At 40.9% G+C, this 17403-nt stretch overlaps 1 protein-coding gene across 9 annotated transcripts in view; it reads right to left on the bottom strand.

Moving 5' to 3' along the window:
- The window catches only part of Ryr2 (ryanodine receptor 2), a 596457-nt gene that overhangs the window by 330517 nt on the left and 248537 nt on the right, over positions 1-17403 (bottom strand). For all 9 annotated transcript variants that reach the window (XM_036187934.1, XM_036187935.1, XM_036187936.1 and 6 more), the window contains 2 exons: positions 7542-7641; positions 6458-6554 (listed from right to left, as the gene is read on the bottom strand). In XM_036187934.1, the coding sequence (XP_036043827.1) occupies positions 6458-6554; positions 7542-7641 (197 nt within the window). The remainder of the gene's footprint in view (positions 1-6457; positions 6555-7541; positions 7642-17403) is intronic.

Genomic DNA, 17403 nt, shown 5'->3' with positions numbered 1-17403 from the left:
CTACACAGAGAAACACCATCTCGAAAAACGAAGAAAAAAAAAAAAGAAAAATTTATATAATAGCTTATACCCCTGAAGCCAATAACTTACAATATAGACAAGCTCCAGATACTAAGTTAATGAAGAAAACCAATTAGGTTGGTGTGGTGACTCATGCCTATAATTCCAGTACTTGGGAAGTAGAGGCAGGAGGATCAGAAGTTCAAGGGCATCCTTAGTCTTATAGTGAATACAAGGATAAACTGAGCTATATGAGGGCTTACCTTTAAAAATACACCAAAAATAAAGAAAAGTATACATAATGGGATAAAGAAAATGAAACTATCTTTGTTTGTAGACCAGAAATGGATCCACACAAATAGAGTCAACTGATCTTTGACAAAGCAGAGATACTTCAATAGGTTAGGTGTAGCTTTTTAAACACTAGATATTCATTTGTAAAACCAAACAAGCAAAAATACCCAGAAAGGTTATCTATCTGTCAGAAAGCTGTCAAACATGGATAGCTTCACCCTTGACTGTGCTGAACTTGACAGAAGGATGCCCCCTACACAATAACCTGGGAGAAGTGTCCTCATAAGGGGACTAGGTCATCTAACTGTGTGCAGGGTAATGAACCACGTGCTTCTTTCTAAGCTAGACTGAGAGACATTCAACTCATTCTGTGAACCTCATCTCACAATTTATCAGTTATTCATAATGACAGCACACTGAATCATCTTTCTTTTACAGAGGCAGAGAAGTAAAACTATCATCATGTATTCATAGCAAAATTTTGTCTATTAGGTCACATTCTAGAAAGCAAATGTAGCATTTATTTCCGTATCACATAAGGTACTCTGTCTTTACTGTCCTACATGAAAGGAACAAGACAAAGTAAATAGATTCCAGAAGCAATGATCAAATGCAAACCCAGTGACTTCCTGCCCTCCCTCTCTTCCTTCCCCCATCACTCACACAGAACATCTAATACTCACACACTCCTGATTCCCTTCCATCCTTTTTTCCTCATAGCTTTTATCCAGTGCATTCAACCTATGTGCACATGGACAACATGTGTTTATAATTGTGAATCAACATGCTTATTTTTATTATTACTATAGAATGTAGCCTTCTGGAGAAAAGAAACTGTCTCCAGAGCCCAGAATCCAGAATATGACAGTCATTCCCAACTTGTTGAAGAATGAACTCATATACAAAAGATATCTTGTAAACCTGTTTTCAAATTTAAAATGATGCTTTATAAACAATATTCACCCCATACTTATTTCCAAACTGAAGATTCAAAATAATATTCCCTAATGTAACTGCTTTAAATCTATTAACTTGTAGGAAATGTCACTCAGTGGTAGAATGCTTGGGTCTCAGGTTCAAAACCTGGTACAACAAAATAATAAGTATAATAAAATGTACTGCCTTAAAGGTGTGGCATACTTAATTCCCATACTATACATTCTGTTCATAAATAAACACATGTGCATTTAAATAAGGCCCCTGTTGACATTTTATTACATTCACAAAAATTTATGGTTGAAAATGAGATATATAGAGAGACAAAATCTACAACAACAAAAATCTATCTTGCTCCAAATGAAATCTGATCCCTAAATGTGAAGCACAGTGAAATTAATTAAAGCACCATGTGGCACCTGATCCTCTTACTGACTACCAGAACCTATTCCTCCCTAAAGTATCTTATCCTCTTTCTGGAAAGCTTCCCCTCAGTGAACACCGAGACAGCTGCCTAACTGCTCACACTCACTACAGCCTGCACCTTCACTGCTGGCCCCGCAAGATGTAGTGTATGAGCTGGCTGTTTGGAACCTTGGGCTTACACAGGGACACTTTGCTCAGCCTGGAATGAGGGGGCTGGACCTGCCTGTACTGAATCCAATAGGTTGAATTGATCCCCAGGTGAGTCTTGGCCCTGGAGGAGATGGGAATGAAGGGGAGGGGCTAGAGGGAAGGTGGCTGGGGGGAGGGGGGAGGACAGGGGAACCCATGGCTGATGTGTAAAATTAAAACACAAATATAATTTTTAAAAAAACAAAACTAAAAAACTAAAAAAACTAAATTAAAAAAACAAAACAAAACAAAAGATGTAAACTAAAATGTTTACAGCTAAACACCTACCTGAAAAAAGTCTCAAGGAACTTAAAATAATAGTGATATATACTCCCTAACTCTGTCAAGTAAGATGGGCAGGAAGTATAGGGGAATATCTGTGTAGTTAAGCCTTGTTAGCTCATTCTCCAATTCAACTCTACTTAGTTGAATAGCACACTAGAGGGCTATTCTTCCTACAAGTCTTATTAACAGCCCATGATAATGGATAGATAACTTGGAGGATGAATACAGATACATCTCATTGTGAAATAAGCCAAGTCCATTGGTATCTAGAATTACATGCTCTGTCACTGAACAGTTTTCTGTCTCTCCAATTACAGTTACAGCTATTAAATACCTGGTTGAACAAGGTAGAACCAACAGCCAAATCCACTGAGGAGCCTAACACAGATGATCAAAATAGTCCTGAATTGCTCAGAAACTAATGTCACCACTGGCTATCTCCTAAGTCATTTCTACTCCTTAGAACATTTGATATTTAATTTTAATAACAGGAAACAATCAATGGGCATGGCTAGATCAAAATCACAAGCAAAAACTTGCAAGACAAAAATGTTATATTTTGTTTTTTACATATTTCTCTGTTCAAACTCACCATTTAAAAATAATCAAATCATTTTAACTTCTTTTTCTAATAAATCAAAATATATGCTTATGCCATCATTATGCTTTTCTTCCTCCCAAACAGACTGATATTAATACAAGCAAGTGCTGCCTCCAGGCTGAGGCCTTCACTGGTTCTCTGAGACACAGGCAATAACTTATGAGGAGAACAAAGGAAACAGTTTTGAAGGTCTATGTAATGATATCAACAAGATTCAAAATCATGAGGTTTTCCATAAGTCTGATTTTAAGGAAGTCTTTTTTTCATTATATATATGATTGCTCAGTTTCACAACTCAATCAAGAAACCTAGAACCTTTCTTCCCTCAGCATCCTCCCTGAGGCTCCATCCTGCCCAGCTCTGACTCATGCCCTCCATACAGTCATGATCTGACATCAACGCTCATCTAATTGCACCGTGTCAACATGCTATAAAAAGATAGCAAACAGATGTGCTCTCACTGCCTCCACGACCTTGGAAGAGTCTCTCAGTGTGTTGAGGTGAACACACACTGAGACTCAGTTTGAAAAAAAAAAAAGTTGTCAGAATTCATTCAAGCTTAGTGCCAGGAGTTGCATTAACCAGGTATCTACCCCAAGCTTCACAGCCTCCTAAAGGCACTGGTGGATGACTGGTCTTAACCCACCCCAGAGTTCCTCTCCCTCTGAGTGAACATATGATTGTTGCCCTTTCCCTCAAATGGCCTCAAGCTTTTCTGATTTATATTCAACACAGACTCTTTTTCCTGTTGGCTGTGCTTAGTCCTCTGAACTCACTGCACCCAATTTTAACATAACTCTCATAACAAACAAGCACCTGCCGTTGCCATCCTCTGTACCAACTATCTCCCCTGAACTATGGGCAAAACTAGACCTTCCCTTCTTCAAGTTGCTCACAGCAGGTCTTTTTCCATCATAATAAAGGGTAACTAACACAAGGCCTTACATGAACTCAGTGATATCCCTCTTTCTAAAGGGTTCCTCTGACTTAGCCTCTTTTCACTTCTAATCCAAGTGTCTTTTGCCTATCACAGCTGTAAGGATCCCAACCCAGCTCCATAAGCCCCTCCCAGGAAGCACAGGAGAAAAGCCAAGCTATGAGCCTGAAGCTAACAGAAAAATGTCTGCAGCAGATGCATCTAGCTTCTAATCTTTCCATATTCTCTCTGCATCACTTAGGATGCTACTTCAGAACACACTGCCATCACTCACATTCATGCTTATGTTTAGCTTTCTGTTTGGAATTAATTCCTCAAGCCAACTGCTTTTTGATGTCTTCTTCAGCATTCTATGACCCTCTTGTTACCATCAGCATCTTATTACTAACTCACTGAAAGCAACATGTACCAGTTACTTTTTTTTGTCACTGTAACACTTGGTTCAAGCCACCTACATGGTTCAGAGGGTAAAGGCACTTGCCACCAAGCCTGATGATCTGTGGTGATACTGTGTTCCCCAAAATATTGTGCACCCTAATAAACTTATCTGGGGTCAGAGAACAGAACAGCCACTAGATATAGAGACCAGAAAATGGTGGCACACACACCTTTAATCCTAGCATTCCTAAGGCAGAGATCCATCCCGATCTGAGTTCAAAGCCACACTGGAAACAACCAGGCATGGTGACTCATGCCTTTAATCCCAGGAAGTGATGGCAGAAAGCAGAAAGGTATCTAAGGCGTGAAGACCAGAAACTAGAAGCTTTTGGCCTGGTTAAGCTTTTAGGCTTTCGGACAGCGTTCAGCTGAGATCCATTTGAATGAGAACTCAGAGGCTTCCAGTTTGAGGAAACAGGATCATCTGAGGAATTGGCAAGGTGAGAAAGCTGTGGCTTGTTTTGTTTCTCTGATCTTTCAGCGTTCACCCCAATACCTGGCTCCAGGTTTGTTTTTATTAATAAGACCTTTTAAGATTCGTGCTACAATGACCTACATATGATCCCTGGAACCCATACAGAAAAGATTGACTCCCACACACTGTCCTCTGACCTTTACATGTACAGTGTGGTTCTCATGTGCACACATAACACAACAAAATAAATAAGTGCAATGAGACATAATCAAACAAACATGTAAACTACCTGGCTAAAGCACCTTCGAAGCAGCAAGCTTATTTGGCTCACAGTTTAAGTTAAATGTGACACTGCAGTAAGGACATCATGGCAAGAGCAGCCAGTGATGACTAGAGCTTGCTCACAGCTGAGTGCATCAGGGAGCACTGCTGAGAAATCTCAATGCCTTCCCCCAACAGCCCCTCCCTCCAGCAAGGAGCTGAGGCAGGAGAATAGGAAATTGGAAAAGGAAATGTCAGAGACTAACATACAAAGACAGTAGCCTTTAGTCTGAGCTCTATTCAGACAAAAGAGCATGCTCTGAAGAGCTGTCTGCATTATATGACCTTGGGAGAGACAGGTACTAAGCTTATGACCCATAAAAGGTCACCTCAGACCTTGGTTCACCCATTTCTGTCTTCTTGGAGTCAGGCCATTGGTAAGTTATGACACTCCTGAGGCTCCCATGTATCTTTCCCTTAATGCACCATCTCCTTTCTTCTAACTAGCCATGCTTCCCTGTATAATTCCTTGTAAAGCATGTGGAAACTCCAACACCTACCCTGCAGAGTCAGATCCACACCAATGATAGCCCCACCTCCCTAAGATCTCTCTCTCTCTCTCTCTCTCTCTCTCTCTCTCTCTCTCTCTCTCACACACACACACACACACACACACACACACACACACACACACACACACACACACCAGAACAGCACCACCACTGGATACTGAGTACCCATACATAGGAACCTTAGAGGAGGGCGTTCACAGTCACAGGTGACACAGCAATTGTAGTTAATAGAACTTCCCTACAAGCTGTGCTCCACCTTAAACCAAGTTAGCCCATGAGAGCATGTCCCCAGTGAGTCTTCCTGAGCTACTGAAGTGGCAGCTGATTTTTTTAAAGACTTTGTTGTGTCTTTTTACTAAATGAGAGTGATGAGCTTCTATTAAACAAACTACCCAAACACCCAGGTTAACATCATGAGAAAAGCCCACTCAAAGATTTAAAAACACACAGCAAACCACCCAGGTAGCTCTCCTCTCGTGTGTGACCTCTCTTTGTATTCTCATCTTACTGCACTTGTTAATTAATTCAATTCACAGGGCAAATGACCAGCAGCTGGATCACACTAAACAGCAGCACATTTTCATCACAACTGTATACTTCTCCCAGTACCTGAAGACAACTTGAGCTTTGTCTCCCTGTAAAATTTGAGGGAAAGTGGTCAGCTTTACTACATTTTAATAAATGGGAGATGACAGAAAGGAATCCTGAGAACTCTGAGACTGGGTGTGAGATTAAATTTTCCAGAAATGTCATTGCAAACTAGCGGACAACCACAGCACTTTAAAAACTTTAACTTCATGCATTCTCCCCTCCCACTCAATGCTTCTAATGTGTTTTAAATAGAGAAAACCCTTCTTAGGAAGCCATGTCCACCAAAGGGATGAGATACAGTGACAACCTACTTCGGTGATAAACACAGAGTTCATTCTGCTCAGCATGCTAGCTAGCAGGTCTGGGTTCAGATGTACCATTTTTGCAAAAGGAAAAATGACTTGACAACTTATTTTCAGTTTGTTTGTGTGCTCCTTTGTGCAACACCAAGATTATTCTTTTCCCAACAAATACATCAAGGTCAGTGCGACAAGTCAGTCTTGAGTACCAACCTCCGCTGTTCTTCGCCATGTTCTCCTGAGGGGACAGTGAGACACTCATCCATATGTCCATGTAGTAGCCGGAGAACATCACCACCGATGAGATACCCTGCAAGGATTTAAAGTCATTTGTGTTCAGAATACCATGGCCAGATGCTGATGCCCAGACAACAGGTTTGATACAAGCATCTACTTGTACTGATGGAGACACACTTGGCTAGTAAATAGTCTTGGACCTGTGACCAAATCACAGAGTGTCATTGGCCAACCCCTTGAGTCAGTTTGATATTTTAACCAAAGGGTGTGGCCCCAGCCCTATAAACATCACCATTAAATACATAAAATGTGGGGCTATGGAGACCATTCAGTCAGCAAGTGAATCCTGGGGACTCACTGGCTAGCCATCCTTGACTCATCAGTATGATCTAAGCCATCAAAAAGACTCAATCAAAAACTAAATAAAAGTGAATGAACATGAGCATTTACACCTGTGCACCCACATGTATGCAAACACATATACAAGAACACATACATGCACACATATATAAGACAAAAAGTAAACAACATCCAACCTTCCTGATCTCTAGCCTCTACATGTATGTACATACACATGTACCCCCCCCCCACACACACACCCTCACACACACAAACAAGTACTGGCTCCGATTTGAAGCTATGAAAGTGAGAAGCACCATAATCAAGGCAGCTATCACCTTGGGAGACCCTGCTGCATAAACATCATTGTGATCCAGCTACTAGGCACAGGGACGATAATAACAAACAATGATATGAGACTAACCAAGCAATACCGCGAGGTCTCCCAAATAGGGTAAATAGCCCTTAGAGAGCTAGCACATGAAATCACAGAAATCAGCCAAAGTTGACAACACCATGAAAATAAAAGAAGATGATGTCTAGCACGGGCTTCACTTTTAAAGACCAGCTTAGGCAAGATTCTAAAATGTCATGTTTCTGCATGATAGAATGTGGGAACATGAAAGGTCTCTAATTAGCTATCAGCTCATTATCACAATTCCAGCGGTCAGCATCAACTCCGTATCAAGGACAAGCCTTTTAATTAGAGTGGATCTCTTACCTTGGGCTGCTTCACTTCCGGAGCTGATAGGGGCCACGCTCCAGAGGGTCTGCTGGAAGGCAGCGTCCACATGCCAGCTGCTGTTGCCATATGACAAGTGCTGTAGCAGGAGGCAAGAAGAGGCATTGCTGTAAGTCCGGTGCAGGGGCTCTGGCAGCCCGAGAGCAACACTGCTGGTTTGGAAATAGCCGTCAGGAACATGCGCTTCAGCCTGGTCTTCAAAGCTCAAACCACTAGCCAGCATGGAAGCACATACCCAGAATCTCAACCCTCAGGGAACTGAGGCAAGAGGATCCTGATGTCAAGGCCAGCCTGGACAACATGCCAAGACTCTGACTCAAAAATAGATAAACCTAAACAAGGTAATTAAAGCATGAGCAGGAAAGAGAACAATAGAAGTTACATTCTGTTCTAGTTTCCTTTCTGTGGCTGTGATGGGACACTCTGGCCAAAAACAACTGAGGGGAGGAAAGGATTTACTTGGCTTCCATTTCCAGATCACAGTCCATTATTGAGGAATCTTGGCCCAGTTCAAGCAGGAATCGTGGAAGATCTTGCTTGCCAGCTCATTCTCCAAGACCTATGCTTAGGTAGCTTTGTTATACAGTCTAGGGCTACCTGCCCAGGGAATGGTACTACCCACAGTGCACCAGGCCCTCCTACATCAATTCCATAAAAGCAATCCTCCATAAATATGCCTACAGGCCAATCTGCTCAGGGCAACCTCTCAAATGAGACTCCATTCTCAAGTGACAGGTAAAGCTAACTAGAACACTATGGAACTTTAGATACTTTTCAGGTTCATCCTAAGAGTTACTTACTTGAATAAGTCATCAGAAAACACACATATGAATAACAAATACACTGAGAATATTTATTTGTAAGAAGAAACTTTGTCATTAGGTTGTTGATAGACAAAATAGTATTAAAGTGTGCACTTGAAATTATTATTCACTTTTGTACATATGATACTGTGATAGTTTATTAACAACCCATTATGTGAATAAAGCCCTTAGGTGACTGTTAGCTACATTTTGATACCAGAGCCAGTAGATGGTCATTCCAATTCTCAGCAACAAGTTCACTCATTCTCTTAAAAAGAAGCCACCAGATAAAGAAAATGAAGCTCACACAAACAAGAGGATTTTATTCATCCATAATGAAGAACTGTATTATGGTATCTGCAGGGAAATGGATCATCATGTAGGAAAATAAGGAAGGCTGGATGACAAATATTTCATGTTTTCTCAAAAGACAAAAAACGTAGCCTGAAAAACAGTATGCATTCATGCATACATATATGTACGTGTACATATAGGACTATGAGAGGAGAAAGAGATCTAGACCGAGGGAAGCTAAATGAATAAGAGAGAGCAAAGTAAGTATGTGTTTCATGAAAGCAGAAGGGGACAGTGGTAGAATGGAAGAGGGCCACAAGAGGAGACCGGGAATTAGGGGCACACACTAACAACACAAGGATAACTAAGTATAAAATGTCTGATATCTATGTGTGAGAGATAGTGTCTCAATGAAATCCATTTCTTTGTGCACTAACCAAAAATCAATTAAAATAAGACTTTTGAAGCTGAAAACTGCATCTCTACCCTATCTTTTGAAACTGACACTGTAAAATACACATACTAACTTCATCAGTAAATGCACCAATCAATAGATTTTAAATTTTCCCAGGTGACCCATCAGGTTTAGCAATCCTTCCCTCCTCTCTTTCAAACTCCAGCTGTTCCTTTTTTCATGCAAGCCCTTAGTCATTTTAGGGTGATCATTCTTATGCTCAGTCCTCACCTGAGACTCCTTTCCTGGCCCAGCTTTTTTTCTGCAGATGTGAAAACACCTTCAGTGTTCACAGACCAATCCTATCCCATTTGCTCCATAAATAAGAACAGTGTGTTTTCTGTGACAATTAACATACAACAAATTCTTTGATTCATTTCTTTCTCCCACTTCAAGCTGCCTGACCGAGGTTCACAGAGTGCTACTCAGTGAACAAGGAGAAGGCACAAGTCAGATCTTTAAAACCTAAACAGCATAATTTCATCAACAATCTTTATTCATTTCTCTTTGTGTACATGATGGTGTGTCTGTTTGCATGCATATGTGAACACTCATGAGGATGGATGCCACAGGCTGGAGCTGGGTGTCTTCTGGAGTCACTTTTCTATGTTTTGGAGACAAGGCCTCTTGTTGAATCCAGTCCTCACCAATTTAACTAGACTGACTGGCAAGGGAGCTCCAGGGATCTTCCTCCCTCTACCTCCATCTCTGGAATTACAGGAACATGCCACTGTACCTGGCTCTGTATGTACTTGCTGAAGATTGGTACTCAGGTCCTCTTGCTTGCATGGGAATCATTTCATTCACTGAATCATCTCTCTAGCCCCCAGTACAGATTTTTTTTTTAAAAAATCTGAGTTATTTCTATGTCAATGACTTAGTAAACAGAATTGTACATATGTGTGTGTACATACACAGCATATATAGTTTACCAAATCTCCTCAGAATAATTCACAGTAATAATTCTTGTATTTTATTTTAGTTTTAAACTAACTGCAAGCTCATACACACTCAGAACAGATAACCATTTGTTAATATATCATGGATTCACTCAATGTATTGTCTAAAACATTGTTCTGAGTATTATCAGAGTGAACTTCTGGCCCCAAGGGCACTTGTAATCTTGTAGGGGGAGATAAGTGAGCTACATAAAATGCCATGCATTAACACACTTTTAAAATGTGTAAAGTACATTCAAACTGCTTTAGGAATTATCAAAAGGGAATATTTCCCACAAAACAACTGAAACAGGCTTCATCATGCTAGGTCTGGAGGGAACACATTGATGCCATGGAGAGAGGTGGGAGTTTTCATGGCAAAAGCTTTGAGGAAAGCAGTGAGATCACATGGCCTGGATCTCCTATTTGAGATACATTGTCTCCAAACAAGTAGATGCATTCTGCATATTTAAGTATGTATAATATAACGTCAATGGTTTGGCTATAAATGTTTTAAGGATACTAAAAATGTTTTATGAGCCAGTTTGGATTTTTCATTTTAATATATCAGACTACTTGGCACAGTTGTGGACTAGGCTCCTCTGGCTGCCTAAAAACTCTGATATAGGGAAAATATGGCCAAGAGATTACCATAATCAAAGGGCAGAGTCCTGAGGACACAGAGTGCAGTGCAGAATCCTTTCTTTGAAGCTTCGGGTACACACTGAGGAGGGGAAAGAAGGACAGACCTGTAGACAAAGGCTGGTGCCAGATCAAGGAGTTTACACTTCAGGCAGCCAGGAGCTGCCACAGCAAAAGTGATGAGTGACTGGAGGAACTGAAAGGGACCTGTAAATTAGAACTAAGTACAAAGATGAATCTCACATGGGAGAAATAGAAAAATGGGAATGTGCCAGTCTGTTAGGAAGAGTTCTGACTATGTCCTTAAGAACATACTGAAGCCATAGAGAGTTATCTAAATGAAACCTACTCTTCAAAAGAAATCATCTCAGGAAGCATTGCCGCTGGAATCTTCTACTTTATTTTGCTGCTTAAACAGCAAAATAGAAATCTGAGTAGGAACAGTATCAAGCCAGGCCCATTGCTATTAAATATTCAGAAGGCAGCAACAGTCCAATTACTGAAACCAAGATGAGTTGTCCATAAAGCAGAGATAGATGGTGGCATAGGCTGAAAGCAAAATCAGCCTTAGACTCAACAGTGTGTAAGATGGCAGTCTCAGCCACAGTAAAGCCATGTGTCAGAACTTGGGGCTCCTGGCAATCAGGTTTCACTCACCTTTAACCTAATGTTAATTACTTCAACCTTTATTATTTGGGGGTTTTGTGTGTGTGTGTGTGTGTGTGTGTGTGTGTGTGTGTGTGTGTGTGTGTATACAGACCAGAGGACAACTTCAGCATTTGTTTCTCAGGTGCTGCCCAAGTTTTCTGAGTCTTACATTGGCCTGGCAAATAGGCTAGGCTGGGTAGTCAGCAAGTCCCAGGGTTCCACCTATGTTTATCACCCCACTGAGTGCCACCATACACCCAGCTTTTAGATTTATTTTATTTTATATACATGAGTGTTTCGCGCCTCTCTCTCTCTCTCTCTCTCTCTCTCTCTCTCTCTCTCTCTCTCTCTCTCTCTCTCTCTCTCTCTCTCTCTCTCTCTCTCTCTCTCTCTCTCTCTCTCTCTCTCTCTCTCTGTCTCTCTCTCTGTCTCTCTCTCTCTCTCTCTCTCTCTGTCTCTCTCTCTCTCTCTCTCTGTCTCTCTCTCTGTCTCTGTCTCTCTCTCTGTCTCTCTCTCTACCTCATATATGCCTGGTTCCCACAGAGGTCAGAAGAGGGTGTTGAATTCCCTGGAACTGGAGTTACAGATGGTTGTGAGCCACCCCACCATGTTGGTGCAAGGAATCAAGCCTGGGTCTCCTACAAGAGTAATAGTGACCCAAACCACTGAGTCATCTCTCCAGCCATGACTTTTCACACATGTGTTCTGATGGATGGGACTCATTTATTCATGCTTACCCGGCAAGCCATCACCCACTGATCCATCACTCCCAGCCCATGAATTTTAACTTCTAAAATATACAAGAATCATTTGAGCAATTAGTCAAAAAGAAAGAAAAAGTGGGAAAGAAAAGTAGTTTCCAATTTAGGAGCAGTAGAGCAGAGACCATCAAAACTGCTGATCCTAAACTTATGTTTGGGGGAATGAGATATTATATGACAGAAACACAAAATCTCAAAGACCTAAGTGCCCCACAGCTTTCCCTGGGGATCTTAACTCAAACCCTATGAGCTATATTCTGACCTTTTAATTTCCTTTCTAATCCTATGGATTTATTTGATGCATTCTAAAAGATCATTGTGACAGCAGGTCTGAATGCTTTATCAGATTGCCAGAAGGTTCCAGCGCCCCAACATTTTTCTAAGATTCTTTGAATTCAGCCCTTGTCTGATGCAATTTTTCATTCATTTATTTATCTCTTATTAAATGTCAGGCACTTGGGCCTTGATGATACAGCATTCCAAATAAATTAGCATCCAGAGACAAGAAACATGAGTAAACAAGCCATCTTAGCCCTTAGGCTGCAGCTTTTTTTTCCTTTGGAAAAAAATAAGAAAAGATAAATGGGGGACAAAGATGTGGATGCTTTTTTAAATGTAATGTTCGATGGCTCCACCATCTGGGCCACAGGGAAAGAAAGGGGGGCTAAAGGTAAATTAACTAAAATTGAATTGGAGGAGCTGAGCCTGATGTCTCGGTGGCAAAGTGTTCGAGATGGCCCCCAAATTGAATTGAATACCATAACAAATCACTTGTAAATATTAATGACCCCTGCCTTCTGTTGATATATTTGTGCAGCTTTAGGAAATTCAGCAACTTGTCATGCAATCAAAACATCTTTGTATTTCTTATTTAAAAATCCCAGATAAATATCACAGAGATGGCTACGCAGGTGGGTCAAGGCTCACAGTGCCAAGCCTGAAGACATGAGTTAGGAACCTTTTGGTACCATCAGCATCTTATCTCTAACTCTCAGAAAACAACATGAGTTAGTTGTTTGTCAATGATAGCTAGGGCTAGAGCGAGAACTCAGAAGGTAAAGATGTTTGCCACCAAGACTGTTGACCTGAGTTCAATCCCCAGGACCCACAAGGTGGCAGGACAGAACTAACTCCTAAAAGTTGTCCTCTGACCTCTATGTGCATGCTATGACACGTGCACAGAACCTGGGTCCCCTGAAAGAGCACCAAGGGCTCTTAACCACTGAGCTTTCTCTCCAGACCCCTGATTTATTTTCAATCAGTTATTGGAGCATGGTACTATGGATCATAAGATTTTTGAATGTCTACAAGTGACTTAGACAACAGAAAATCAACATTTCAAGAGTGAAAAGACAGATGGGAAACTTTGGTTCAGACCAGAGATTTTACAACTGACACATTAAAAATGAAGTTTCATGTGACTTATCCTATTTTATTCCGTTTGAAGTAGATCCTAAGTCAGTAACACCAACTTGTCCTGCTTTCACAAGGGTAAGTTCTTTCTCTTACACATAAGCTGCTTTGCAAAAGCCTCTTTAGAGGACAAATTGTCCAATAGGAGCCCAGAAAAACCCTGCTGGATATTCCTGAAAAGATTAGGATGACATTTCAAATTAGAACAGCAAACGGCAAACATAAGAAGCATGAGTAGTTTACAACCATTCTTACAGCCAAGAACCTTTATTCACTGGGAATCAACCTGTGTCCAACTTAAGGCTGACAGGCTGAGGGTTCCCGACAACAGCACCCTCTCTGTTTAGGAGGTGCTTTTGCAGATGGGAGGGAGGAAAATCAGCTAGCCATCAATTCACCACTGCAAGGGCTTCAAGCCCCATTAGTGTTCCAAGGGAAAAGTCAGATTAACCTTAATTGAGCTCAGGAGTGAAAGAAAAATAGCTCAACAGTCATAGACCCGATAAGAAAAAGTCAAATGCTGGGAGTTTTAATTTTCTATAGTCACTTTAATCAATGTGTTTTGAGACAAAAGTTTTTATTCATTTTTAAGAATATCAGCATCTCAGAATACAGATGTTGCTTTCACATAATAGATATTTATTTAAGATACTTGATAAATAGTCCTGGCCAGGTTTTTCCTCCTCAAGCTAAATACTGGCACACTTTTTTAACCACTGTGCAAAGGCACAAACCTCCCAAGCAAACAATGGCAGCCACTCACTATGCAAGGGCTGAGATCTTCCTTAGATTTCAGAATTTGATTCTCCTAATGCCCCTGTGTCAACTGGATTATTCATAATTCCCATACTGTAGATGAAAGAAACTGAGGACTTAGGCAACTATACATGAGGCCTGGGGATGTGACTCAGTTAGCCGTGCTTGTCTAGAATGTACAAGACTTTGAGCACAAATGCCACCATGAGCACTAACTACATAAAGCAGGTATGGTGCCACATGTTTGTAATGCCAGCACTTGGAAGGTGGAGATATGAGGACCAGAGTCAGTGTTGACTTCACAGTAAGTTCAAGGGCAGCCTAAGGTGTTTAAAGTTCATTCACTACCTTTCTTCTTTATTTTCATTTGTTTTCTTAAAGCCTTTGCACTGAGTCCACCATATCCACCCCTGAACCATTGGCACAGCATGACTCATTACTATCCAATCAGAGTGGAAATGTGAGACTACAGTGAGTGATACTTAGATCAAAAGGGACATCTGTCAACACCAGCATCCCTCACCCATCCTGTAATACTGACAGTCCCATAAATGTTGGAGGAAACCTTTAGGTGATGGGGCCTAGAGGGAGAATGTTGGGTGATTGGGGCTGAGCCTTTGACAGGAAGATGAGGATCCTTCATTCTTTTTAGTTATGTTCCCACTGCTATGAGGTGAGGAGCCTTGTTCTCCATGTCTCCCCTGACGCAATGCTTTATCCACCACTAGTCTTCCCTTCTTTTAAGTAGCCTCTCTCAGGTATCTGTCACACTGGTAAAGTTGACTTAACATGATTTGGTTCTAGCATTACTTCTCTGAGGGCAGAAACCACAGACAGTGTGTTCTTGGGTTTCCTTCTTTCTATATATGTGAGAGTCAGTGGGTGTGAACAATAAAAGCACTGACCTCATTAGCACTTGAGAGTGAAATCCTAGCACTGTGGCTTGCTGCCCTGTTTTCCTCTATTTAAAGGATTACCCAGAACTAGGTGTGGTCGCTAATGCTGCTAATCCTAGCACTAAGGAGGTTGAGGCAGAAAGAAGCATCACTGTGAGTTTAAAGCATCTTGGGCTACACAATGAGTGCAAGGCCAGCCTGGGCTACAGTGTAAGACCATGTCTCAAAATCACATACACACACACACATATATACATATATACTTGTTTATATTTATATAATTCCACATATACATAAACATATATAAACATAAACATAAAAATATATCTATGCATTTATATATGCATATTTATATATTTTGTTTTATATCTCTGTTATATCTAATACAAATTATTTATCTATTATATCCCTACCACACTTTCTGTAAAATATATATATATAAAGGCTACTCAGGAAAATGAAGTTAAGCACTTGGGGAAAATGAAGCTTAGAATCGAGTAGTAAATTTTAATGAATAGGGTTTATTTACTTCCGAAGTTAAAGGCCATGAACCATAAGTGTCATTTTTTGTCACTTCTTCCTGCGGTCTTTGATCACTCAGTGACACTCAAGTGCCTTCCCCCATTGCCTCTCACAGAAAGGTCTGGACTGGGTGTTCCCATTAGCATCTACCTCACTTTACAGACAGCAATTCTGGAGAGAGGAAGCTCATTCTAGAACTGCACAGGTTGATAGCCATAGATGGGACATTAGAAGCCTAGTTCTTTCAAGTTCTGAATATTCCACTCCTCTGATTCATAACAATGCCACCCTATCAAAGCACCCTCCGCCACACAGCACAAAGTCCAAGCTGGGAAACCACAACAGACAGGAAATGTCAGGCCCCAATCAAATGGGAACATGTTTGGAGTGTTGCACTGAAGTGGGCAGGAGTTGTTTCTCTTGTTAGTGGTTTCTAAACACAGCTAAACTTGAAAGGTGCATCTTCTGATAAGCACGCATCACCCTCATGGCACAGCCCTGGCACACTTCAGGGGTTTAATAATGTATATTTTAATAAACTACACAGTTGTATGGCACAAGAAACTTACACAGGGACAATGTCCGAGGCAAAAGTGGAAGACCATTCCAAGCCTCCAACAGCTACACAGGAGCAGATGCTTCAAAGCTAGGATTTTTCCTGTCCATGACAGGAAGGCCTGTTAAGCCATTCCCCTGTCTTTAGCACCACCACTTTATACACAGGAAGTCAAGCAAGGTTCTTCTTCCTAGGAACACTTGATAATGATATGAACACGTTGGTGCATTGAAAATGACTTTATTACCAAGCCCATCATGTTATATTCTTGGGTGTATGTGTGTGGCCATGTGCCTGTATGTGTGTATGCAGATGTATGTGTATATGTGTGATGTACGCGTGGAAGCCAGAAGTCAACCTCAGGAGTCACTCTTCAAATGCCATTCACTCTGTTATTGAGATGGTGTCACATTGACCTGAAGCTTACCAAGTAGACCAGGCAGGCTGGCTAGCAAGCATCAAGAATCTGCCTGTGCCTGACTCACCATAATGAAGACAAGTGTACTGCCACTCCCTGCTTTTCTTATATGGGTTCTGGAATCTGAACTCATGTCTTCATGAATGTATATAAGCACCCAATGGACTGACCTGTTTCCCCAGTTAGAGAGTGCTCAGTAGTAGAGTGTTTGCCTAGCATACACAAGGACTGGGTTGAATACCCAATAATGCAAAAAAGAAAGATAATCCTTAGCTGAATATGGTGGTGAAGACCTACCATGCCAGCAATGGAGGGTGAGGTAAAAAAATGATGAGTTCAAGGCCAGCCTGGGCTACATTGTGAGACCCTCTCTCAAATCAGAAACAAATAAAATTACAAAAAACAAAGAATATTATATACTTGTCCCTCCTACCATTTCATGGATTTCATTCTTCTGTGAACTTCTATACAGTTACTCTTTAGATTAGGATAACTATAGCCTAATAAATATGTTAAATTAAATCCATAATTTTGCCTCTCACAAAAATCAAAACCTACATTCAATGACTAAGTAACTTCTTCATTTTCCTATGCTTAGCCCCTACCCTTTGAATCCAGGCATGAAGGCAGGCAAGCTGCTGCTTAAAGTATCTCTCACACAGTCAATTACTTTCCTAAGAATCAAAATGTGGAATGAAAACCCAATTGATACAGCCTTTACGTGGGGCACAAATTAAAGA

This window comes from Onychomys torridus, chromosome 5, assembly GCF_903995425.1.
Source record: "Onychomys torridus chromosome 5, mOncTor1.1, whole genome shotgun sequence".
Lineage (NCBI taxonomy): Eukaryota > Metazoa > Chordata > Mammalia > Rodentia > Cricetidae > Onychomys > Onychomys torridus.
The sequence above is the reverse complement of the archived record's forward strand: the minus strand, read 5'-3'. Positions and strand labels throughout refer to the sequence as shown.